At 45.2% G+C, this 25,322-nt stretch overlaps 1 protein-coding gene across 1 annotated transcript in view; it reads right to left on the bottom strand.

Moving 5' to 3' along the window:
- The window catches only part of RYR3 (ryanodine receptor 3), a 502,054-nt gene that overhangs the window by 48,775 nt on the left and 427,957 nt on the right, over window positions 1-25,322 (bottom strand). Inside the window, 5 exon segments of the mRNA XM_036031373.1 lie at window positions 7,253-7,345; window positions 7,444-7,531; window positions 15,542-15,782; window positions 17,996-18,316; window positions 24,288-24,418. Of these exon segments, the coding sequence (XP_035887266.1) occupies window positions 7,253-7,345; window positions 7,444-7,531; window positions 15,542-15,782; window positions 17,996-18,316; window positions 24,288-24,418 (874 nt within the window).

Here is a 25,322-nt window from a genome sequence, read left to right on the forward strand (position 1 = left end):
ATACACAATTTAACTGATTTCTTGCTCGTTCTCTATTTTATCTCGCCAATCCCAGTGGTCCAATGCTGCATATATGATGTGACTCCAATGTGCCTGCAACTAAAATAAAACAATTCTAATGCTCCCCAAAACTCTGAGATGGAAATGAGTCGTTTTTATAAATGAAAACACAATGCTCAGGAAAATTAAGCGATTTTTCCAGGGTCACAGAACAAGTAAGCATCTGAGTCAACATCTAGACCCAAGGCTATCTGTCTGTGGCTCCATTTTCCCTCTCTGAGTGAAAAGGAAACTGCATGTGACCCGGCTCGTGCACAGCCCTTTCCTCTGCCCTGTGCCTTAGCGCAGAGGGCTCGGGACAGTGGCAGCAAACACACTGATAAAGAGGGAGAGAGAAGTATATCCAAGTAATAACCTGTATGGGCCACTGGGAAACTATCTCAAGGTTTATTCCACCATACATTTTGTGCAAAAACTCATGGTTATCTGCTGATTTCTAATCCTGGAGTCTAGCCCTTGGAAAACTCTCTTTGAATCACAGGAACCTTACACAGGAGGCAGGAATATACAGTGTGAAGGGCAAACAGGAGTCTGACCCTTCACGGCACAGCAGAGGAGTGTCCCCCAGGTCATGAGCCCTGTCAGTGTCCCTGTATTCCTGTTAGTGTGCTGGCTTCAGAGAGGGCAGCTGGGGAAGGGAGCAGAGACAGCAAGGAGACCTCGGATAGGGCGAGGCTTGGCTGGCTTCCCTGGCTTCCCCATTCCAAGGCCTACATTGACTCTTTGACAGGCAGCTGTCTTCCCTGGAGCTGGCCTGGGGTGCCTCCAGGTGAGAAAATCCATTCTGCACCACCCCCATGGTGAGCACAGGGCAGAGGGCGGCCAGAGCCCGGCACCTCTAATGCTAGGACAGAAAAGACACATCATGCATTTGACCTGTACCTTTACTTGCATGGCCTGTGTGGAAAGACAAAAGAAAAAAACAAGGAGAAGAGTCAGTCAGTAAAAGCAGGGGTCCGAGGCATAAGGTATCACATGTCAGTCGTAGCTTCTTAGCCCCAGTTCCTCAGCCAACACAACAGAAACTTGACCATTCTGGAAGCCGGTTGAACATGGCACATTGAGTGAAGGGGAGGTTAGGATGGAGATTAATTTGGTCATAAGGACTTACATCCAGGCCAAGTACAGCACCCGGGGGCCAAAGTCATCTCAGAGATCAGCCTCCCAGAGTGTGTCACACTCAGACCCAGGTGTTCTTCAGATGAACTCTTTAGATCTAATGTCTTTCCCCTTCGTCCTCCCTCCTTTCACCGGGTGGGCTGTAGACAATTTGTCATTTAACCAAAGGCAATTTTCTTTCTTCCTTCCACCCACCACATTATCACCTCTAGCAGACCTGTGCTTATAGAAATATGTAATCTAATTAACTATGCTGCATACTGAAACTAATATAATATTTTATGTCAACTATAATTGAAAAATACATTAAAAAAAAGAAAAAAAGAGAGAGGGCACACCTAAGTGAAGGGGTGATGGGTGTGCTTATGCTAAAAAGTTTGCTAAACTGAAAGGACTCCAGGATCTCTCAGGTGGTTCAGGACCACCCAGAGCCTGAAGGGTGGAGCCCCTCCCTTCCTGTGTTGTGACGGTTGAATATACCTGAGGTCAAAGGCTCCTATGCCCTACAGATTCTAATGTTATTCTTTTTTTCCACATATTGCTAAGATGAGTTGATAGAATGCATTTTGCTAATACTGGAAAATCTTTTTTAAAGAGGTGCCTAAAAGTTTTTTATTTTCTGAACAAATATTGATAAATTCCTGTACATTCATAATCGTTTCATTTCCCCTAGTAGTTTAAGATTAAACAGATAACTTTTTATGTGAACTTCAGAAAAAAAAGACTTTTAATGGATGAAGAAGTGAGGAGGGACAGAGGACAGAGAGAGGGAGAAAGGAAAGGGAGAGAGGGTGAAGGAGATTGAGAAACAGCACTAAGCTACAGAAGTACAAGATCAAAAGGAATAAAAATGAAAAAAGGTGGAGGGCTGGAGGGAATGAGAGAGAGAGAGAGAGAGAGGGAGAGAGAACGCAATAGGGGATGCTGGAGTAAGATGAAACTCACACACGTAATTCTGAATATCCTTAGAAAACGCAAAGACATCTTCTAACCTGCTCCCTGTCCACACTGAAACCACGCACGGGGTGGAGCAGCTTAAACAAGGAGGTCCTCCAATATTTCCTGCACCACATCTCTTTCATTGTTTATAATCCTGGTCAAATGCGTTCTAACTTACCATTGCCCTCTGACGAAGCTGTTGCCATTTTTTCAGAAAACAAGTTTAAAAACAAAACAAAGCAAAAAAACACTTGCTCAGCTTACTTATGTTTAGCTTAACATATTTGCAAACCGGTGTTACATAAACAAAATAATACAATGAGCTTCCCCCCTGCCCCCCAAAAAAACCCTGCTTTAGCCTCCAGAAGCATCACATGTCTGAACTGACCTCAGTTAACCAAGTATGAGCAGCGTGGCCCACTGCATAATTTCTCTGCTTTCTTTCCATTCGTAATGGCAAGTACGGTGTGTGTGTGGGCATGCCACATTCCAGCGCACACACCTCTGCAAAGGCTGCTGTTTGCACTGAGGCCAATTTCATTTATAGAACACCAGAATTCAATTAAGAGTGGAGATAAAAAAGCAAGCACAGGTGAATAGTCACCATTCAGATCAGGTAGTAGGGAGAATTTTTAATTTCATGGAGGCAAGGGCAATAAGAATTCAATTGATAATAAGAAAGACTATCCCCCTCTGTGGCTCCTCAGTATATAACTGTACAACCAAAAAGCAGCAGAAACAGCTATGAATTGTGGTTTTGGAAGCATGCTATCTCTGTCTAAAATAATGCATTGCATTTATGTAATATTATTTTTTGCTAGAGATGCAACTTAAAACTGACTTTTGTTTTATATGATGATGATGAGAGGAGAGAGAGAGAGACAGAGAGAGAGAAATTTGTTGTTCCACTTATTTATGCATTCATTGGTTGATTCTCATATGTGCCCTGACCAGAGATCAAATTGCAACCTTGGTGTATTGGGATGATACTCTTACCAACTGAGCTACCTGGCCAGAGCCTGAAACTGACTTTTGAGTAGAACATCCCAGTAGAGCTGGGGGGAGTTCAACGCCTCTAGATTGGTAAATCAGGGCCCAGACGAGGTAAGTGAATGACGCAAGGCCATATCTCTATAGTCAACTGTTGGGTCAAGGGGAAGAAAGCTTTCTTTCAGTCTCTAGTCTTATTTACTATTACATTTTGTGTTTCAACTGATGCAACAGGAACAGTATGAATATTTCACCCTGAAGAACATGGTGAGCATTATTTAACATCTAGGGAGTATCCTCACATCCATTACACTGTAACTTTGACTTTATCCCATGGCGCAGAAAAAACTGGAATACAATGTCAATGGAAATAAAATAGAGGTGTCTGCTCATATAGACTGACCTTATCAATGGGGGAGATGCAAAGATTCTGAATATGACTATCTGACAAGGCACACATACTCTTTTCCTCATTCAGTAATGTGAATGAACACTATTTCAGGTTAGTTTGTTAGTAGGTTAGTTTCGAAACGTCATTCTTTGTCACCTCATCTCCTTCCAAGTGTAAACCCAAGGACCCTAAGTATCCATCCACTCATTACCAAAGGGTTGAGATGTCTTCCCCAGGGTTTATTTAGGTGGGCAGGGTCAAAGGAGAGCCTGTGAGAGCTGTAAGAAGACCCTTCAGAGGGAGCTTAAGATAAATGTCCAGGGATCTGGAGTCTGAACCATCCTAACTTGTATACCTGACAGGAGCAGCAGATGTGTTTGCTAAAAGTTGAATGCAAAATAAATTTTGGAAAATCAAAAGTTATACAAAGCTCAAAAGAATCCACTGTAAGTAAGGTTTCTTTGCAACTAAGATTTCTCTTGAATGTGAATATATAATCCTGATCACTCCATTTGTAGGTGCACAATTTATTTTTATTTTTTCCTTTAAAAATATATTTTATTCATTATATCATTACAGTTGTCCCACTTTTTCCCTTTATGCCCACCTCCACCCAATACCCCCTCTTCCTCCAGCAATCTCCCTCCTTAGTTCATGTTCATGGTCAAGCATATAAGTTCTTTGGCTTCTCCATTTCCTATACTACTCTTGACGTCCTGTTGTCTGTTTTGTACCTACCAATTATGCTTCTTAATTCCTGTACTTTTTCCGGAATTCTTCCCCTTTCCCTTTCCAGCTGATAACCCTCCAAATAATCTCCATATCTATGATTCTGTTCCTGTTGTGGTTGTTTGTTTAATTTGTTTTTTTTTTAGATTCAGTTGTTGATAGTTGTGAATTTGTTGCCCTTTTAATATTCATAGTTTTCATCTTCTTTTTCTTAAATAAGTCCCTTTAACATTTCCTGTAATAAGGGCTTGGTGAGGATGAACTCTTTTAGCTTTATCTTGTCTGGAAAGCCCTTTATCTGCCCTTCCATTCTAAATGATAGCTTTGCTGGGTCGAGTAATCTTGGCTGTAGGTCCTTACTTTTCACTTTAACTACTTCTTGCCAGTACCTTCTTGCTTGCAAAGTTTCTTTTGGGAAATCAGCTGACACTCTTTTTAGGTAACTGTCTGCTTTTCTCTTGCTGCTTTTCAGATTTTATCTTTATCTTTAACCTTTGGCATTTTAATTATGATGTGTCTTGGTGTGGTCTTCTTTGGGTCCAACTTGTTTGGGACTCTCTGTGCTTCCTGGACTTGTATATCTACCTCCTTCACCAAATTAGGGAAGTTTTCTTTCATTACTCTTTCAGATAAATTTTCAAGTTCTTGTTTTCTCTTCTCCTTCTAGCACCCCTATGATTCAGATGTTGGTACATTTAAAGTTGTCTCAGAGGTTCCTAAGCCTCTCCTCATTTTTTAAAATTCTTTTTTTCTTCCTGCTGTTCTGATTGAATACCTTCTCCTTCTTTGTGTTCCAAACTGTTGGTTTGATCTTGGCTTAATCCTCCCCATTGTTGGTTCCCTGTAGATTTTTCTTTATTTCAGTAAGTGTAACCTTCATTTCTTCCCTTGTGTTTCTGTTGTACTCAGTGAATTCTTTGAGCATCCCAATCACTGGTGTTTTGAACTCTGCATCAGATCGGTTATTTCTGTTTTATTTAGTTCTTTTCCTGGGGTTTTGTTCTGTTCTTTCCTTTGGGCCATATTTCTATATCTCCTCAATTAGGCAACCTCCCTGTGTTTGTTTCTGCGTATTGGGTAGAGCTGCTTTGACTCCTTATAAAAGGCACCTGTAAATGTGTGGGGCAGAGCCTTAGGTAATCACCAGGGCAGGGCAACCCACTTCACCATTTTTGTGGCTCCGTGTGGGGGGATGGTTCGAGGAGGGGACCATGCCAATGCCTGGCTCCTAGACGTTTGCCAGGCACTCTCCCCATTTCTAGTCACTTGACCCACTTTGCATATGTGACTGTTGCCCTTCCAGTTGTTGCCCTGGTGGTGAATCCCAGAGTGGGTGGGTTTGTGTACATTCTAAGTCTATGTGGGCTCTCTAAACAAACTCTCCTGAAAATCTGGCAGTTTCTTTTGCCACCCCACCCTCCACTGTTTTTTATAGCCAGGAGTTATGGGTATTTACCTTCCCAGTGTTGGAATCCTGGGATGTGTGGTCTGGCCTGGGGCTGAGATTGCTCACTCCTAAGGTAACCCTCCTGATTTTACCCACCACACATGAATGTGGGACCTCCCGTTCCACTACCACCACATCTCCACACCTCTCCACCTGTTTCCATGGCTCCATCCCTCCTACCCATCTGGATGAATGTGGCTTCTTTAAATCCTTGGTTGTTGGACTTCCATACAGCTCAGTTTTCTGACAGTTCTGGTTGTTATTTGTTTTGAGAAATATCTGTAATTCTTTCTGTGGCTGCATGAGGAGGCGAAGCATGTCTACCTATGCCTCTGTCTTCTGTGCAGAATTTTGTTTATCCAACTTTACAGAGCAGTGCATATCAGATTCTAAATCTCAGGAGTCAATTGTCGGGTGCTGGAAGAAGTATTGGTGTCAAGGCAGCTAAAGGATGGAAGGGCTGGGACATTCAGAGTGACGGAGTGATGGAGCTGACTAGAGCTGGCCACACGTGGTGAAGATTGGAGTGTTGATCTTTGGTGTCATACCAGGCCCTTGTTTGTAGGTCCACATACGAAGGTCTTCCACCCCAAATGGTTATTTAGAAAGCTGCCCTAAGAACTGCACTACAAACCCATGACTGTCATCTTTTCAGAACTGATTTTCACTTTTAAGGGGTCCCCATGCATCCACCTTTGTGTTCCTCAAAGGCAGCATGGTACAAGCAAGGAGACAGATGCACATCTCAGGGATGGCATGTCACTTATATTCGACATATATACAGTCAGCCCTCTTTGAGGCATACCTCTCAAGGGAAAAGAATCAAGGGTAAGCCGTAACAGCAGGTAACAAACCATCACATTTAAGTAAGCCTTGCTTTTGTATGTACACCTGAAGGTGTGTGTCTCAGAATTCTCTCCAATCAAATCAGCAAAGCCTCACTGTGCAGACCTGGCCTAGAAGGAGCTGGGAGGCCAGTTCCCTCTCCTCTATTCCTGCTACAGTCCTCCCTATAGGTTAGTTTTTTTTTCTCAGACAGATGTCCAGTATGCCCTCTTTCAAACATTTCGTGCACTGAGATGGGGAAATATTTGGGTTTCGGAATGCAACTCACATGGAAAATAAACAGAAGGCATTAAGAGGTCAGCACAGCTGAAAGAAAGCAGCTAGTGGATGCTCCAGATAGGAGGACGACAAGTATACTGTAAGAGCATGTGCTAATGAACTCTTCAAAGCAAGGTAATTTCCTAATCAGAAGGTGACTCTAGGCACCTGTATTTTTACAACTTTACTACACAGGAAGTAGCTGTATTTTAAAACTACCAATAGTAGCCTTGTTTTAGAGACCTCCCAAATGCCTTAGACAGGTCTTGAAACATAACTTTTTGGACACAGAAGTAGGTATTTATTCATAAATGTGATGACCATGCTTATTTCTTCCGGTTCATTCTCAAAGAAACAACAGTGGAGACTGTTGGTTTGACCTAAATACGGTAGAGTGAATCCCTTCACATATCAAATATACACAGCTTAGGTCAAGGTTGAAGAGTCTTTGGAATCGATTTCTAAGGACTTACTTTTGACATCTTGCTTTTGCTGTCTCCGGTTAAAAATGCCAAATTATTAATTTCATTCTGAATCACAAAATTTTGCTCTTCCCTCTTGAAGTTCTAAGGGGGGGATAAAAAAACAAACATTACAAGACAGTTCTCCCAGGTCTGTACCTTTCACAGCCATCTCTACGTCCAGGGCCCACACGTGTCCTTACGTTCGATTTGCACCACAGGATGAAGACCTCTGCCACCATGCGGAAGAGCTGGTCAGAATCAGCATCAGGGCTTTTGAGCCAATTAGATCTGAATTGAAAAGTAAAGGAATATGCACATGAAATTCAACACTGACTCAAACAGTCACGCTCATTGGACACTGGATGCACATGTTCCCCAGACATGGCTGTATTCCCGTGAGAAGGCTGTCCTCAGGGAGACCAAAGATCAATACACTCCTCCACTCTTGGATACAGGCACGTAATTGTTGTAGATATTTTTGAAGGACCTACGCTAATCATTTCCATTTTACCAAAGGATTCAAGGACTACCTTAGCAAACAGATGTCAAGAATCAACATTTCAATTGTCAAAGACAGTTTTTCCCCCCTTTAAATTGATGAAGTGATTAAGGCTACGCTCATAAGTTTGGGGACAAATGCCCTTTAATATGTAAGGCAGGCAAAACTAGGAAAGTCTTGATTACTGTGACATCTACCCTTGTCACTGACACTGTCATAGCCCAGCCTGTGGAACGTGGAGCACTGTACAGACAGGCCTCATCCCTTTTCCTTTCGAAGCCAATTTTAAGGAAAAAAAAGGCAACATGTTTGCACTGTTGACTGAAGTGTGTGGGCAGGGACCAAGCATCTCCCTCTGGAAGGGTTTGGAAATTCCCTGTAAATGGTCATTATTCATTTCTTAAAAAAAAGAAAGAAAGAAGGGGGGGCTAGGTTAAGAAACTTCACAGTGGCAACCAGAAGGCTCAACTACAGTAGAACTTAGTCAATATCTAAAAAGTTCTTTTGCCCCTAAGTATCTTACGCATTTGAGTTAAATTATATTTTGAAAGGGCTGGCTGAGTTGGTGTTTTCAAATACCTGTATAGAGTGATATAGAAGTTGGACTGTCTATTGCCTTTCTTTACTGAAAGAAAACTTTGCTTTCCCAGGTGACCTGAAAAGCCCCATGTGCCTTGGTGTGTGCAGGGTAATAGCTATCCAAAGCCAGTTCCCTAGGCCCAGCCGGGAACATCGGCCTGACCTGCCTCTGGCTGCCTGACCTTCAGCCCACTCATAGATGGCATGCACCAGCCTATGGAAGACCAGGAGGCCAAGGCCACTTTTGGATCCCTCTCTTCTGTCCTGAATTCCATACTGCTCTGAGTTTCAGTCTTACAGATGTTTTTATCTAATCTTTCTTGTTTTTTTTTTTTTCAACTAGTCTCTCTTGTATGTGGCAGACACTACAGATTGTCTGCTCATTCTCTTCTCTTCCTTAGGAACAAAACCCCATTTTATTTAGGGTGGCATTGACTCTGATGAAGATCACATTTCCCAGCTTCCTTTGAGGGATCGCCACGTAACTAAGTTCTGATCAATAAGACAGCAGTGGAAATTGTTGCATGGGTATTCTGGAAAAGCTTTCTGCAAAGGGATCAGGTAGCTGAAGGTGTCTTTTTGCCTTCCTGCTTCCTGCCTGCAATGATAATATGATGATTCTAATGGGCATTTTGCACCATCAAAGTAACTCTGCAGATGGAAGCGAATGTTAGGTATAAAAGGACAAAGGAGTGAGAGAAATGAGCACACTAGCCCTGGACTGGGTTATCTTTGGATTTACTGTATGTGTGAAATTTGGCTTCTCATCTGTTTAAGCAACTGTCATCAAGTATCCATTACTGAAAGCCAAATGCAATCCAAACTTGCGGTTTGACATTAGTAATGCTTTTTGATTTTTTTTTCATATTGATTTTTCAGGAGTGCTTTCTCAAGGTCAAATGTCAAGTTTTTGTAGAACTGGCAGCTGTTCATTCTTTAGTGTGTTGGTTGAAATGAGCTATATATTGGGTTGGCCAAAAAGTCTGTTTAGTTTTTTATGTAAAATAAAAGACACATTTTTCATTTTTACCAATAATTGTATTGATTTGGATATTCTGAGTATGTTGGCTATCTCCCTCATGATATAATGTCGATTGTTCTCAATTTATGTCTCAATTTGATTGCTATCAACGTCAACTGGTCTGCCCAACTGTGGAACATTGTCCAGCAAGAAATCTCCAGCATAAGACTTCACAAACCACTTTGACACATTGGATCAGTCAGCACCTTCTTCATACACTGCACAAATATTTCTTTTGCATTTTGGTTGCATTTTTGCCTTTCTTGAAATAATAAAGCATAATATGCCAAAATGTTGCATGTTTTCTTCCATCTTCAATATTAAAATGGCTACATAAGAATTCACTAGTTTTGATAAGTTTGTTTTTAAAATGCATGCTGATATGACAGCTGTCACAATACAATGTAACAAAACTGTTTCGAATGGAGTTAAAGACAACTACTACTAGAGCCGTCTTAGGGAAAAAAAAAAGCAAACAAACTTTTTGGCCAACCCAATAGGCTGGCACTATGCCCAGGGTGGGAAGAGGGGAGGTGTCATATCCTATCCAACCAAGGAAAAATACAGCCACAAGGAGCATGAGCAGCAGGAGCTGAAAACAACTCTAGGTAAACTAGGACGTTCCCAGGAGAATGAGGAGGATTTTGATTCCTTTGCCTTCATATAGGAAAGCAGTTTCAGCTGAATGAATTTTATTTCATCATTCTTTTCTTTTTAAAGACTTTTTAAAAACATTATTGACTTGAGAGACAGACAAACATTGATTTGCCATTCTACCTGTGTGCATACATTCATTCACTGGTTGACTCTTGCATGTGCTCTGACCAGGGGTCGAACCGGCAACCCTGGCACATCAGGATGACACTCCAACCAACTGAGCTACTCAGCCAGGACCATCACTCTTTTCTAAGAGGTAGTCTTTATTTCTAGTGAAGTCCTTTCATCAGGTTCAGAGTGGTGGGTGTGCATGAAGAATATCTCATTAAATGTCTTCCCCCAGGTACAAAAACCCTCTGCACCTCTTTCAAGCCAGATTAAGATGGTACTTGCGGGAGACTAGAAGATCCTGACCTCACATCTATTTGCCCATAGCCTTTCTACCCCTACGTGATGTATCTGCTCCTCTTCCCCAGCCCACCATCTTCCATAGAATTCATGATCTCTCTTAATATTCAGACAGTTGATCCTTTTGGAGGCACAGAACTGATTCCTAAGCCTCTTATCATCTGCACTGCATGCATGCTGCCAAAGAACAGTTGCAAAACACAAGGCCATAGGTGGGAAGAAGGCTGGGTTCAGTGGTAGTGATCCACTACTCATGGGGGGTGATGGTAAAGCAACCCAAGTAGATGACATTACTGAGCATGCTAATGGAGAAAAGAAGCACAATAATAAAATCCTGGATGATGGCAAGAGTAAGGAGAGTTTGACTTCCATTGTCAAAAAGGTAAGTTACCATATTTTGAAAGTTCACGGTCAGGTTGTCTGACTTAGAGGTAAGAGCTTCTCTCAGCCTTGTTCCTGAGCCTCTGGTAGAAGACACAGCCTTATGCTGTCACTGCACAGGGTTCCCCTCAACAGGCTGAGAGATGGGTTTTCTCCAAAGTCACACTATTTAAAGTGGCTTATTTCCATGTTCTGATTATTTCTGATTTCCAGATAAGAGGGTGACAAGCCCTGCTCATTCTGGGTCAGTTTCGGGCTACTCACTGACCAGGAGCTTCTGTTCAGGAGACTGTTCCAGATGGTGAAGAAACTTGAAACGCTGCTATGATGAGGCTGAAGGACGGGCAAAGGTTTAATATAACGAGGAGAAACAGGGAGGACAGAAGGCAGCACCCTTTAATATTTAAAGAGTTGCCACAAGAGAGACTGACATAGTTTTGTGTGGCTCTGAAGGGCAAAATCAGAGTCAATAGTAGGAGCTACCCCTGAGCTCAAAATGGTGAAAAGTGTCTGTGAGTGGAACGGGAGCTGCACCCACTGGAAGGCCACACCTACTGTCTATAACCACGGTGGATAAACCATCAGAGGCAGGACATGCACTGCTAGGAAAAAGGAAAGGGGCATCTATTCTTCCAGTTGGAGGGAAGATGAAATGACCTCAGATAATCCCAAGCCAGCTAATTCTTTTGGGTGAAAAAAGGACTTGAAGAAGGTCACGGCACACACAGGAAGGAAGCATTTCCAAGCAAGGCTCAGATGGCCATGATGCTCCCTGGTGTTAGGGAAGAATGGGCTGGGAAGTGGGGGTGAATGAATTAATGATGATCTCAAAGGCTCTCTGACATTGCCGCTTTTAGCACTGTCAGGCACGGTGGGGGTGGAACACACTCTGTCTTGAGTCTTGGTCGTCAACAGTGACAAATGACATTAGAGAGCTATTCTTGGAGTAAGCTTACTCTACTTTCATTTTTGTTTTCACCTCAGACTTTGACGAATTCCTTCTCCAAACTGTGAACATAATTATGTTAAAGGGAAATGACTAGAAGGACGGCTGTCAGCACAGGATTTCATCTGAGAAAGTGAGTCAAATTTCCCAAAGATAGGTGAGGGATTATATGTGCACACACACATGCTGTGGGTGAGGTGTTTATTTTGAAATGCTAAATATAAGTAACCTTAAGCTATTTTAAATAATAAATACAATTTGCCTCATAAAGTAAACAGGCATATTCAGACCTACTTCCTGCCCATGACAGAAAGGGATATCACTCAAAATGTTAGTAATGTTCTCTCAAATATTCCTGGGGCCTTTCAATATCTAGGAGGTATTTTAAAATCAAGTTTTCCCAAATTTATATTTTAGGCCTGTAAGCTTTAACAGGGTGTAGTATAATCAAAATATATCTGTTTGGTCTTTGCCTTCCACTGGGACCAGCAATCCCTTGTTTCCTTTCCTGGGTGCGGTCATTACTCCCCCGTGTCCTCATGTCCCCTCACCATTCAGCTTCAGTTCCATAGTCTGTCTTCATGATTACCCTTATATACACCCTCAACTCCCTAACCCACGTTTTCTTTGACTTACGCACTTTGCAAACCCCCAACCCTGGTTAAATCCATCTCTTTCTCTACTCTGGGCCTAAGCCTGGCAGCTGAACTGGCTGGAGAAAACAGACAACGTGCTGATGGGTCTCACTTGAAATTTGTGATCATAGATTTCAAGCAGGCCCCTTAATGCTGTCTGCCAATCCCACTGCCCTTCCCTGGTCCATGTGCTCTCCCACTTCTCCCTGGCCACTGCCCTATACCTTCTTACTCCTCAAATCTCCAAGCACCTCCTCCTCATCCTCACTCTTAGCTGACGATCTTGCTTCCTGCCTCACTGACAACAGAAGCCATCAGAAAAGGACTCCTACAGACTCTATCCATCCATACATGAACACAGGTGTATGTTATGTGTGTTGTGTATTATATGCATGTATACATGTACATATGTATGTGTGTACCTATGTGAGTATGTACCAGCATTAGCATCCACCCCCTGCCCTCCTGCCTGATGTTATGAATGAACTGTCTGAGGCTGCTCCTTTGCCTGTTCAAGGACATTGCTTTAGAACTTCTCTCTCACTCTGATCAATTTCCTCTTCTCCTGTGGATTATTCCCATTAACGAAGAAACAAGCTGACAAGTCTCCCATTTCAAAAAGTCTTCTCTTGACCCTGCTTCTGTCTTCAGCTACCATCCCATTTCCCTGTTCCCCCTTATAACAAGACTCCTTGAACAACTTGTCTGTATTGCTGTCTCCAAGTCCTTTTCTTCCATTCTCTGCTACAAGAGAGTGGAAGAAAGCCACTCCATTTCCATTGGTCTGCTCAAGCTGCTCTGGTCAGGGTCACTGATAGACTCCATTCAGCATTCTTTCCTACTGGAAATGCTTTATGAAGTTGGCACCCCAGACACAACATTCTGTTGGTTCCTTATATACGTAATCTTAAATTATTAAGTCACCAATTCCTCCTTTTCTGCCTAATGTTGGAGAACATGAGGAGGGCTGAGTGCTTGGAACTCTTCTCTCTCCGCCTCAATCCTTTATCTCACCCAGTCTCATGAGTCTTAAAGACTACATGTCAATATGTTGATGACTCCCAAATTCCTATACCCACACCAAACCTCAGTCCTGAACTCTGCACCCATATGCAACTGCCCACTCAACATTTTCACTTTGGTATTCATTAGGCAACCCAAATTTTCTTTTAATTTTTCACCTTGAAAATGCTTATTGATTTTAGAGGGGGGAAAGGAGGGAGAGAGAGAGGGAGAGAAACATCAATTGGTTGTCTCTCATATATGTCCCAACCAGGGACTGAACCCACAACCCAGGCATGTGCCCTGACTGGGAATCAAACCTGCAACCTTTGGTTTATGCCAGCAGGGGTGTCCAATCTTTTGGCGTCTCCATGTGACACTGGAAGAAGATTTGTTTGGGCCACACATTAAATACATTGTGATATGTAATCACACACACACAAAATCTCAATGTTTTAAGTAAATTTACAATTTTGTGTTGGGCCCATCCTGGGCTGCATGTGGCCCATGGGCCACAGGTTGGACACCCCTGGCTTATGGGATAATGCTCCACCCAACTGAGTCACACTGGCCAGGGCAGCAAGTTAAATTTAACATGATCAAAAGCAATGTTCTAATCTTCCCCTAAAAATCTTCAGTACCCACAATCTTCCCCAGCTAAGTTGATGAAAACCCCATCCTTCCATTGGCCAGAATCATCTTTGACTTGAGTCTCCTCTTTTCTTTCATTCCCAATCTGAAAGTCCCAAGGGCTCCACCTTCAAAATAGACCCAGAATCTGTCATCCACTGTCAGCCTTCATTATTACCATGCAGGCACCAGACAACATCCACTCTTTTTTTTCTTTTTCATTGTGGTAAAATGCACAGAACAGAAAATTGGCCATTACTGACATTTAGTGCATTCACAATGTTGGCCAGCTACTTCTAAAACGTTTTCAAGACTCTAAAAGGAAACTCCAAGTCCATAAGCAGTTGTTCCCCATTCTACTTCCCTCCCAAACCTCCCTCCCCCAACTTTTAATGATCAACTCTTGACTGGATCATTGTGACCCTCCCAAATGGTTTTCTCACTTCATTTTTTTTTTTTTTTTGCTTTTATCCTTCGCCATAGCATTCAAAGAGTGAATCAGATCACATCACAAATTAGCTGAAAACCTCCACCAGCTTCTCATCTCACTCAGAGCAAAAGCCACCAAGGCCTGACTCCTGCTGCCTCTCAGAAGTCTATGCTCCCCACACCCCTCACTCTTCCCAGCTTCACTAGCCTCCTGTGATCTCCTGAACACCCCAAACTCACTCGGTCCTCAGAACTTGCACCAGATGTTCCCTCTCCCTGAACACTCTTCCCCAGACCTGCAGGGTTCCTCAGTTCAACTCCTTAGGTCTTTGCTCAAGTGTCTCTTTCTCAATAACATTCTATTTACAACTGCGACTCCACCCTACTCCCCCTTACCCTGCTTTGTACAATTTACTTTTATAAGTGTGGAATTAAATATACAAGTATATAAGTACGTATAAGTATATAGATACTTTTTAAAAAAAGATTTTATTTACTTATTTTCAGAGAGAGAGGAAGGGAGGGAGGAAGAGAAGGAGAGTAACATCGATGTGTAGGAGAAACATCAATTGGTTGCCAACTGGGGACCTGGCCTGCAACCCAGGCAGGTGCCCTGATGTGAATCTAACTGGAGACCTTTAGGCTCACAATCTGGAACTCAATCCACTGAGCCATACCAGCCAGGGCTAAATAGTTATTTTGTTTACTGTCTGAATGCTCCACTCCTCTGCCAGAGGAAAGCTCCCTACACCAGACATCTTTGTTTTGTTCATCCTGTTCTGGTGCCTGGAGCACTCAGTTGTATCTGTGGAATGGATGTGGGGTGGTGGAGCAGCAGAAGTGGGTCGCTGCTGCCCTCCTCTGGCCAACTGCCTCTCCCTATGGTATTTGAGGGTGGAAGGGATGGCCATGCCACTGGCCACATAGAATCACTGGTCAAGGAAATTATCACCACCCCCCCCCCCCCCCCCCGGCCACCGGAGGTCCCACACTAGGGCTTATTTGGGGAGGGTGCTGGTGGCAGCAGCTGTGACCTCTGCCTCTCACTTGTAACCCAACCCAACCCCATCTTTCTGTCCTTTGGATGTGCTATCCCAGGCTGCCTCCATACCTGTTGTTGTCCACGTAGCGGATCAGCATGGGGTAGAAGGCGTAGAGGTCTCTGCAGAGCACTGCAAACTCATCCAGGATGAGGAGCTCTGCCTCCTGGGTGTCCCCTTTGCTGTCGGCCTTCAGCTGCTCCTCCTCTTGCACAGTCTTGACGGCCTTTTTCTTCAGCTTCTCCAGAGTTGGGATGAAGTGACTTCTTAGCAGGTCAGGCCTGGCTTTGCTGATGATTGGCTGGGCATACACTGTGTTTGCAAACAAAGGACCGCCCCTTCATTTCCCATAACAATTGATTAAAGGAAAGAAGTGGCACTGAGGGTGAGTCTGTGAAAGTCCATCCACTCAGGATGGCGCCTGTCCTTGTTCTCTTTCTTAATCTCCTACTTGGCACTTCCCTCTTGTGAAGCCATAGTTGCGGGGGGGTGGGGGCAGCTAAGGAGAAGGTCCTGGTCCTGTTCTGCTCCTGCAGGCCATGGGGGCCCCTGGCCACCCCTGAGCCCCTTGGGCATGCGTGGAGTTTGCCACACCCCCTAACTCTTCCTAACAACTACCTTGTATCATTTCACAGTGTGTTCAGGTTGGTTCCGGCTCACCAGCTAGATTACAAACTCCTTGAAGGAACCTTCTGTTCATAATAACCAGCACTGGGCCAAGAGTAGGCACTGAATATTCTGCTTTCTGGTTAATTTACAGAAAAACCTGTTGTTAAAAATACATCAGCCACTCACAGTTCTTAGCCCCCAACACTGGAGGACTGCCTGGACCCTGGGGAAGGCAGACAGCTATCATCATCTGTGACGAACTGAGAGAGATGGTGAGGTGGACACCAGATGTCAAAGAGCAGAAATAAGCCATCAGTGGGACTTGGGACTATAATTCTGACCCTTGAGAAAGAGAAAACCTTCATATCTCACTCTATTTCTAAAATAGAATATCCTATTTGTTCAAGCCATAAAAAAGATCAGAATCAGAATAATTATAAGAAAAGTGAAATGAAGTAATAAGAAGAAAAGTCACTGACAATGTTCATGGTATATTTCAAAGTTTCTTTAGCTTAGGTCATTTTAATGGAAAACGGCCTACTTTCCAGCACTTTAAAAAATCTCATTTTGTCTAAGACTGTTTGAGAAAGAGAAGGTGACGGGAGTTCTCTGCTGAGAGGTATTCACAAGGAGCTCAAAACTTAGTGCCACGACGACTTCAGTTTCACAGCTCTGTGATCAGAGTGGCTACTCTGGATGTGGGCAATTTGGGGTTACTATCAAAATCAATTTTCTTTAGGTACCAGGAACGAAATCATCTGACTGTAGAGTTAATTCACCCATGGAATTAAAGGCCAAGTTCGGTTCCCATCAGTGCCTCTCTGGCTGTGACATCTTTCCTCTCTGCCCCTCTAGGGAGCTGAGGGAGCTGATCATTTATCTCCTCCCTCCCTTAATCCAGATTTATAAACTAGAGCCCCTCAACAAATTACCTTAGGGTTAACAACATTCTTGGGCTAATGCATAACAAAAGAACACCAACTTTCTTTATTCATGTTCTTAGAAGCCTATCTCTACTATCCAGCGGCCATGAGCATCCAAATATTTATAATTTTGATCTGAGTTCATTTCTGAGACAAGGAGGTAGGAATTTTCTTCCCCCCAGTCTTGCAGAGGAATGTCCACTAATTTTTTTAGGGAGGAAAACACCTCGAGCTGGGCTGATGATACTCCCTGTGACTTGGCCCCGGTCCTGGAGATTATGCTGTTGTGGTGGAGTCTCCTATCTGAACTGTTGGTCCATTAAATGACTCTGCCTCAGGTTCTATCTCCTCAGACTCTACTTGGACACAGAGGACACTAAATATTCATGGCTTCTTGACTGTGGATGGTATGGTTGTTCACTTTCCAAGTCTTTCCTTCTTTGAGGTAGCTTTGGAAAGAGAAAATCAGCTCACAACATTTATCAAGAGCTTACGGCATGCAAAGAGTTCCAGAAGAACACAAAACAGTGCCCCTGCCCTCCCAAGACAAAGTGATACTACTGTGACCTAAATTAGAGAGTGTCTTAGAAAGCATAGAGTGAAATACAAATTCTAGGAACTTACAGTGCAGCCCAGATGGCAGTGAGCTTCACACACGTGGAGAAAAATGAGGTCCACTTACCAAAAAAGTACGGACAGTTATTACTGTAAGAGCAAATGGGATTCTTAAGTGCCAAAAGCACAAGCGCAGTGATGATCTGCATCAGGCAGGGTTTATCAAGGAGGGCTTCCTGAGGGCTTGAGGGGCCTGGGTTAGTTGGGGGGCAGGGCAGGAACATCTACTCTGAGAAGCTCTACAGGGAAATAAGTCAATTCTTTTTACTCTTAAGTAACTAAGGGCAGCAGTTGGGGAACTAAGAGATGGGCAGAGAATCTAGGCACCTTGGCCCCTGAGCGGGGGGTGGGGGCTGGGGAAAAAAGCATGTGTGGTACCTGCAATACGCTTCATCCAGGAGGCCTCATCGATGCCCAGGTTGTTGTTGATGATTTTCAGGATGTTGCCCAGGATGACACTGAGGTGTTCCGAGGTGACTCTGGTGCACCAGGGCCCTGTGCCGGGGGGCAGGTGCTCAGGCCCCTGCTCCCACCAGTAGGACAGGTAGTTGCAGAGCATGGGCAGGATCACCTCGATGACGTGGGGCATCTCTGTGTACCGGGCCCCTGACTCGGCCAGGTCGTTGATTTCTTTCATGAGGCCTTCCAGCTGGGGGATGTCAGGACACATCTCTTCCACTGTGTCTGGCATCCCCAGAACTGCCCGGGAGGGTACAGGAAGAACAAAGGGACAGTAATTCAAAACCACAACAGTGCAACTGTATCCCCCTCTGTCCCACCTTCCTTTGGTCTTTCCCAAGTTTCCCCCAGAGCCTCGCATGACTGAGCAGTGGTGCAGAGGAGCGTCTGCCCACAGCTGTGTAAAGACTGCAGCCCCCAGAGGCCAGGGGAATCTGCCCACATGTGGTACTGAGGTTAGAACACTTAGACGCAAGGTTAAAGGAGCAGAGCAGGGACCCAGCTAAGGGGCGTTTCATAAGGCCTCTCTGTGACGAAGCTGGTCTCTGGCCTTCTCCCTCTTGCCTGAGTGTGTGCACTGCAGGAGGGGTGGTACTAGTTAGAGGAAAGCAACTAGTAGGTGTTCAGTTGCCAATTCATGGTTCAATCACCTGGATCACACCTGTACTGTTTAGAAAAGAAAAAGGGAAGCTTCTCATCACATATTCTCTCAGCTGGACCACAGACAGCGATACATTCCATCCAGTTGAGATTTGGGGAGGAAAATGTGGCACATGTGTTGATTTCGGCATTTATAGCAGAAGTTACTGGGGACCTGAGGTGACCTGTGCTGAGACTTCTTGCCAATCACCTGTCTTTTTGTTTCTGCAGGCTCCTGTGCAAGGAACAGTGCATTCGCTGTCTTTTCCTCACACTGAATGACTGAGGTCACTCTACTGAACAAGGGCAGACAGGATGGAGCGGCAACAGAGTTCCGCAGTGAAGGTTGTCAGATACAAGAGTAGCAGACAGAAGCAGCCAGGGGTGAGCTGACCTGCTCTCCTTAAGGAAAAAGGACACTCTTTCTCCCAAGCTGGGAGGAGAGACCAGAGCACCCTGAGGTTCCTGACAAGTGAGAAGATAAAGGGCCCTGAGCAAAAGGACATGGGCTGGTTGAGAGAGAAGCATGAGCCCAGAGCTCTGTGGGTGCTTCTGTTTATCTCCCTGCTCCCCATAGAGTCTGGCCTGTGGGGGAGGGGGGTCGGGGCACAGATGACACCCAAAGGCCCGACTTCTCACACTGGGGCCGAAGCATTAGGTGCCACAGGTGCCAGGAGTCTGAGAAGCCACGGGAAAACGTGGAGCATTTTCCCAGAACATCAACTCCACTAGAAGATTGGAGGGACTTATTTTTGATACTAGAAGTTAAATGCAACATTCTCATGAATTCCAGAAGACTTCCAATAAAAGTCTGTGTTCAGCGAAGTGGGTTATGCCTGCAGGCCCTTTGCCATTGGTGCTAATGCTGGTGGGAAGTCTGCTCTAGATTTTAGGCCCATGGGACTCGAAGAGCTAATGAGTAAGAGGCCACTGCAAATTCTCTGACCTTCAGAAACACTGGCCAACTGAAAGGGACTGTTTTGATTTCCGTCACGATTGTGTTGCCCAGAGCAGACCTACAGGATAACCCTGGCTGTCCTGGAGATAGTGAACCTGTCGCTGAGACAAGTGGTTCTCCTGGATGGCGTGTGGCAAAGCAATGGATCCGGAGTGGCTCCCTGCTCTGGCGCAGCCGCATGAGTCTTACCCAGCTTTCCCTGGGGCTGACTCTCTGTTGTTAACTCTATGGCCTTTGGGTGAGTAGAAGGCTCAAGATCTCTTTTCCTTGGATGCCAGGAGTGGACCAATGTCATTTAAAATCCAGACCATTCAAAAGTGTTCACAGTGTCAAAGCCAAAGAACACTGAAGTCCCATGAGTCACAGTGGAAGGGGGTGACACAGGGCAGACACGGCCCACTGCCTGCGTGGGCCATTTGCAGAGACCAAGTCTAGCCTGTACCCTTTAGCAGAGGGGAGACTCTCACAAACAAAATAATGTTATACAAATAGCACCAGAATAAATATGTAAAGAGAGAAGTCAAACTTTCTACCCTCCAGCTCTGCACACAGAGCAGTGCAGACCACAGCAGATGCAACCGAAGTTTACAACTGTTGGCTGTAAAACTGTAAATGAGAAGGGGCAGGTGTGTGTACGTGTGTGTGTGTAAATGACACACAGATAATACATCATCACAAACACTTTTTTTCCTAAGAAAAACGGTTGCTTGATGTTTCTACACTGGAGTCATTATGACGACCTTTACAAGTTATTTATATGTAATTGGTCCTTGAGTAGAGGAAACATTTGCCATTCAGATGGTGTTTTGAACTTCAAATGCCACATAACAAAACCACAGAATGAAAGCTGCTGAGTTATCTACCTGAAAAACAGCCTCAGTCGGGCCCTGTCACAATCACACAGGACTGTCATGGGGGACCACTGGAACACCCTGCCCTTTCCTCTTCTAGATGGGCAGTTTCCAACCTTTGTCATCCCTGGCACACACACTAATTACCAAAATGCTGCTGCACACCAAAAAATACTTTTTGTCAGTCCAACAAAAAAAATAGGTAAAATCTCAGTTCGTTCACACAGGATGGCTACCTTTGTGTTGGCTGTCGTTTAGAAAAAAGTGCCCCGACTAAATAGCGAGGCCCTGCATGTTTAAACTTCTCACGGCACCGCGGTGTGCCTCTTGCAGCACACGGGTTGGAGTCACTGTTCTAGATCCACGGCTCCCAAAGCAAAGTCCTCCCACCAGCAGCCGCAGCAGAGCAGTGAAGGGACCCTCTGGCTCCGGACCCACTGAATTGGAAGCTTAGGGAGGGGACTCAGCAGGCTTTATTCTAGGGAGCCTTCGAGTGATTCTGGTGTATGCGAGGGTTTGAGGATCACTGAGTTAGGCTCTACAGTTGCGTCTCCTTCCCTGAGCAGCCCCTCCCGCAGGAAGAGGGCATCTGAGGGCCGTGCCCCTGTGCAGCAGAGGCGGAGCTTCCATGGCAGCCGGACCCCCTTCCTTCCGGGCGATCATCCCAGTTCTGGTGTGTAGAGTAAGCCAGCCGGTGACCGGGAGGCTTGGCCAACCTAATGTTCTGATCAAGTGACCACTGCCACACATAACCAAAGATTTTATCTAGTTTTGAATAACTGGCACATAACAGTATTAAGCCTTTTCTAGGCACATCTTAATAACTTCTGGATGAGTCAGAAAATGTGCCAGGATCTTATGTGGTAGAAGAGTTACTAATGTGAGTAACTGCTGTCAAGAATGCTAAGTGGAATTTAATAGAGATGTCCAATTGACTGAAGGCTTGATAAATCAGTTCATATTGCATTTCTAAATCAGACTCACATTGTTTGTCACCCTGTACGTTGCTGCCCCTTCTTGATCCCTGAGGCCGCCCACCTTATATAATGAACGAAGTCTACCTCCCTAGAGTCTCTTAAGCCATCAGTCATCCTCTGGCTCCAGGAGAACCTGGTTACCCCAGGTACATATGCACGCGCACTCTACTTTTCAAGAGCCACACACACATGATCAGCATTCTGTCTTTAATTAAATGATGGGAAACATGGGCTTAGAGGCCTGGGGTACTGAGTCCCACGGTATGCCGATGGCCCACTGATGGAAGAAGGACCGTGTCATCTCTAATCACAAGCTTGTCTCTTTTCTCCAACGTGCAGTATGTGATGATGGGCAGTTATTTTTATTTATGAACATGTCTTATTAAATCAATGTAAAAATATGTGAAATAAGGAGGCATGTTTCTCAAATAGCTCGAGAAGAAGAACAATGGGGGAGAGCCATTCCCTTCCTTCCCAAAGCCCATCTAGTGTTTCCTGTGTCTGTCATTGTCAAGTTCCCCATTCGCCTGCTGCTGCACCTCTATGAGCCCAGGAGCAGAGGAGGTGTCTCTCTTTCCCAAGGTTCAAATCTACACATTGCTGATACAGAGACAAAGACACACTATTCCTTGAATCACAGGTGGTGGAGAATGGACGTGTACAATCCAGCACTCATGCCTGGGCCCTGACCCTGGCATGGGGAGCACGACCTGGGCTGGCACGTGCCTGCAGGTGTCACAGCCCTTTCTCAGTGTTACCAGAGGCTGCTCTGCTGCTCAGCTCCCACTCAGCTGCAAGATGGGACTCATTTAGAATCATGAGAGGGTGGGGGGAAAAAACAAGGTAGGAAATACACTTTCGCTAGTCCCAGAAAGGAGAAAAAGGGTGAGGTGAAGCTGAGGGTGTTGGGGACTTAGACATTTCATACCCAGCTCTGGAAAGTGGGGGCATCTCAGCAATGTTTGTCCCTTAACCAGCCCTGAGAACACTAGTGTCTATTGCGCTCTAGCTCAGGAAAGGAATTTTATAGTGTGGCCTTGTCTACATTGTCCTGGTGATCATTCCTGGGGCCAAGGTAGTTCTTTGATCTGAAGTAGCAAAAGCAAATGGGAATAAATCCACTGTGGCTCTGCTCTCTGCCTTCTTAGATGGAAAGACTGCTGACAAAGAGGACTGGAGCACGAACCCCACTCTCTCAGGACTCTCTCCCTTAGGACCCCACGGCAGTTTGCGAAGGGGGCCCACACTAAGTGGGATTGCCATGCTGCTCGGTCACTGCTGGTATACCAATGGGTCTGAATAGGATGGCTCTGGTGTGAATGGTTCACTAAGGTTTTTTCTTTTTGTGAATATTGATGAGGCCCACCATGTGGTAGCTTTTGCTCCGTCAGATCATTGCAGCTATTTCTAGTGGCGTCAAGGTTCCTGCTTGGAGCTCCTCTATCCCGAGGCCCTGCAGTAGGATCAACTTTGATCGTGTGTGAGGACTCTCCCTTCCTCCTCCAGGAGTGGGTTTACAACCTGCCTTGTGTTCCAGCTCTACAGTTCTCCTAGAAAGGGGCAGAACACCTTTCTATAAGGGGCCGGAGAGCAAATACTCTACACTGCAGGCCAGATGGTCTGTGCCGCCTCGACTAGTCTCTGCCGCTGGGGTGGGAGCGGGCAGACCGTGGCCCTGCACACCTGCCTCTTCGGCTCAGAGATTATTGTTTTTAGGAAACTGCACAAAGAAGCTCTGAAAAAAGAGTAGCACTTACCCTTTTGTCAAAGAACTCTACATTTATAAAGGGAATTTACATCAGAAAGGCAGCCTACCAGGAAGAGACCTATGACCCAACATAACTGTTTCACTGGAGACACATCCGAATGGGCAGGGCAGCTCTGCTCACAAACATTTCCTCTTCTGGCTGCAGGTGAGTCGCCTTCTTCTCTCAGGCCCCACACCCTGGCCCCTTCCCTTGCTCAGGATGCTATTTAAGGCTCAGTCCGCTGGTTACCTCTCCAGTCTTACTTCTTTGTGGGGCTGCTGTATGCACACACATGTAGGTGATTCAAATAGTTTCATTTTTCTCCTTTAATTTGTCTTTTCCACAGGGGAGTTTTAGCCAAGAATAACGCTGGAGAGAGGGAACATTATTTTCCTCCCCGACATAGCGCTAGTGCAGCCACAGACAGCATGTAAATGAGTGGGTGTGACCGTGTTGCAATAAAACGTTACTTCCTAAGTCCTAGGACAGCTGTCCTAGAACTTGGTGCATTGGTGCTCTGGTTTGATTTTGTTTCATGTATAATTCCAATTCCCTCTGGTGTTTTCCTAGGCTTTATTTTCCATGCAGAGGGAGAACATGTGGTCATCATCCTTGGCAACAGTCTCTCCTGGGACTCGAAGAGCTTAATTAGGTTATTAGCGCAGATGTGCCCCTTCTGTTGACACTCTGGAGAGGAACTGTGAATGAGTCATCACATCTCCAGATGCAGGAGGAGAAGTTAAGACCCAGGGTCAGTGACAGAACCTGGGGTTTTAGGATGGAAGAGATTTAGAAATCAGCTAGGCTGTCTCCTCATTTTATAGAGGAAGAAACCAAAGTTGAATGAGCACAAAGGACCTGCCCATGCCCATTCTTCCAGTGAGATGGAGACGGGCTTTGACTTCCTGCCCCCTGCCCCCAACCCTGGACCCCGGGGAACCAGCAGTGCTGGAAGGGGGCTGCCCCCTGCCTGTGTGGCCTTCGCTCCCTGCTGCTCTCCTCTCAGCACAGGGCATGTCACTGTGGGAAGATACTTACTAGATCTCTCCCTGGGGGTTTTGGTGTTGAAGACTGAGAGCGGGTTGTAACGGTTAAGGGTGGGCTCCAGGAACGCCACTGGGATGGCAGCTGCCAGTGAAGCCAGACATTCTCCGAGGGCGGGACGTTGTCTAGAAACAAGAAATCCATTCAGAAGTGCTGCCGCTCACAGGCTGGCCCCCTGCGCTGGCGGGCCAGGCCCCTTCCCCAGGATGTCTCGTGCTGCTTCTCCCTGGATTACTCCACCGGCCCTGGGCTCAGCGAGGCTGCAGGCACTTCCTTCTCCCCGATCTTTTGCTGGACACTAACCAACAGTTTGCAATGGTCTCACTACTTGGAACCTAGTTATTAACTGGCTCAGGTGATACAATATACTATGTCACTTTGTTCTTTTCTCCCAGCATATCTGAGAGCAAGTTTTGTGGACATCCACATTGAGTCTGATCCTCCTTGTTCTTAAAATGTTTTGAAATCTTTTGTGTAATTTCTCTGCATCTGTTCCCTACCATGGATAGAGCCTACAATCACCAGTGGGAACAGTAGATAAGGGGCCAAAATCATGAATTAGACACAAAATAAAATACCTGCCTTGTAATAAGGGGTCCTAGAAATAAGAGGTCCTAAACATACTGCTTGACTTGAGGACAGACCTCTGCCACCTACTACTTCTATCTCTTCCTTTCACAAATGTTTGAGTGTCCACCATGTATTGAGCTCTGGGTTTTGAGTCTTTCTCTGAAACAAGCAACCGAACAAAAATAAAGTGCTTGGGATTCCTAGCTCAGATTTCCAGTTCTCCAGCAGAGAGGACTTGTCTTGCTTGTGGGATGGCCAAGTCTCCAAGTGTGAGGGATGGGAACCTGCCCCTGGCTGGTCAGTGTGGAGCTGGTACTGAAACAGTGCTTCCCCCGAGCAGACCTGGGCTCAGCCTTGGAGCTGTAACCCAGCAGGTCCTTTCTGCTAGCGAGACAGCGCAGTGACAGTGCTGGCTTGAGAGCCCTGTGTGGGGGCTGTTATCTGTTGCTTTCTGATGAA

This window comes from Phyllostomus discolor, chromosome 1, assembly GCF_004126475.2.
Source record: "Phyllostomus discolor isolate MPI-MPIP mPhyDis1 chromosome 1, mPhyDis1.pri.v3, whole genome shotgun sequence".
In the NCBI taxonomy this organism is placed as follows: domain Eukaryota; kingdom Metazoa; phylum Chordata; class Mammalia; order Chiroptera; family Phyllostomidae; genus Phyllostomus; species Phyllostomus discolor.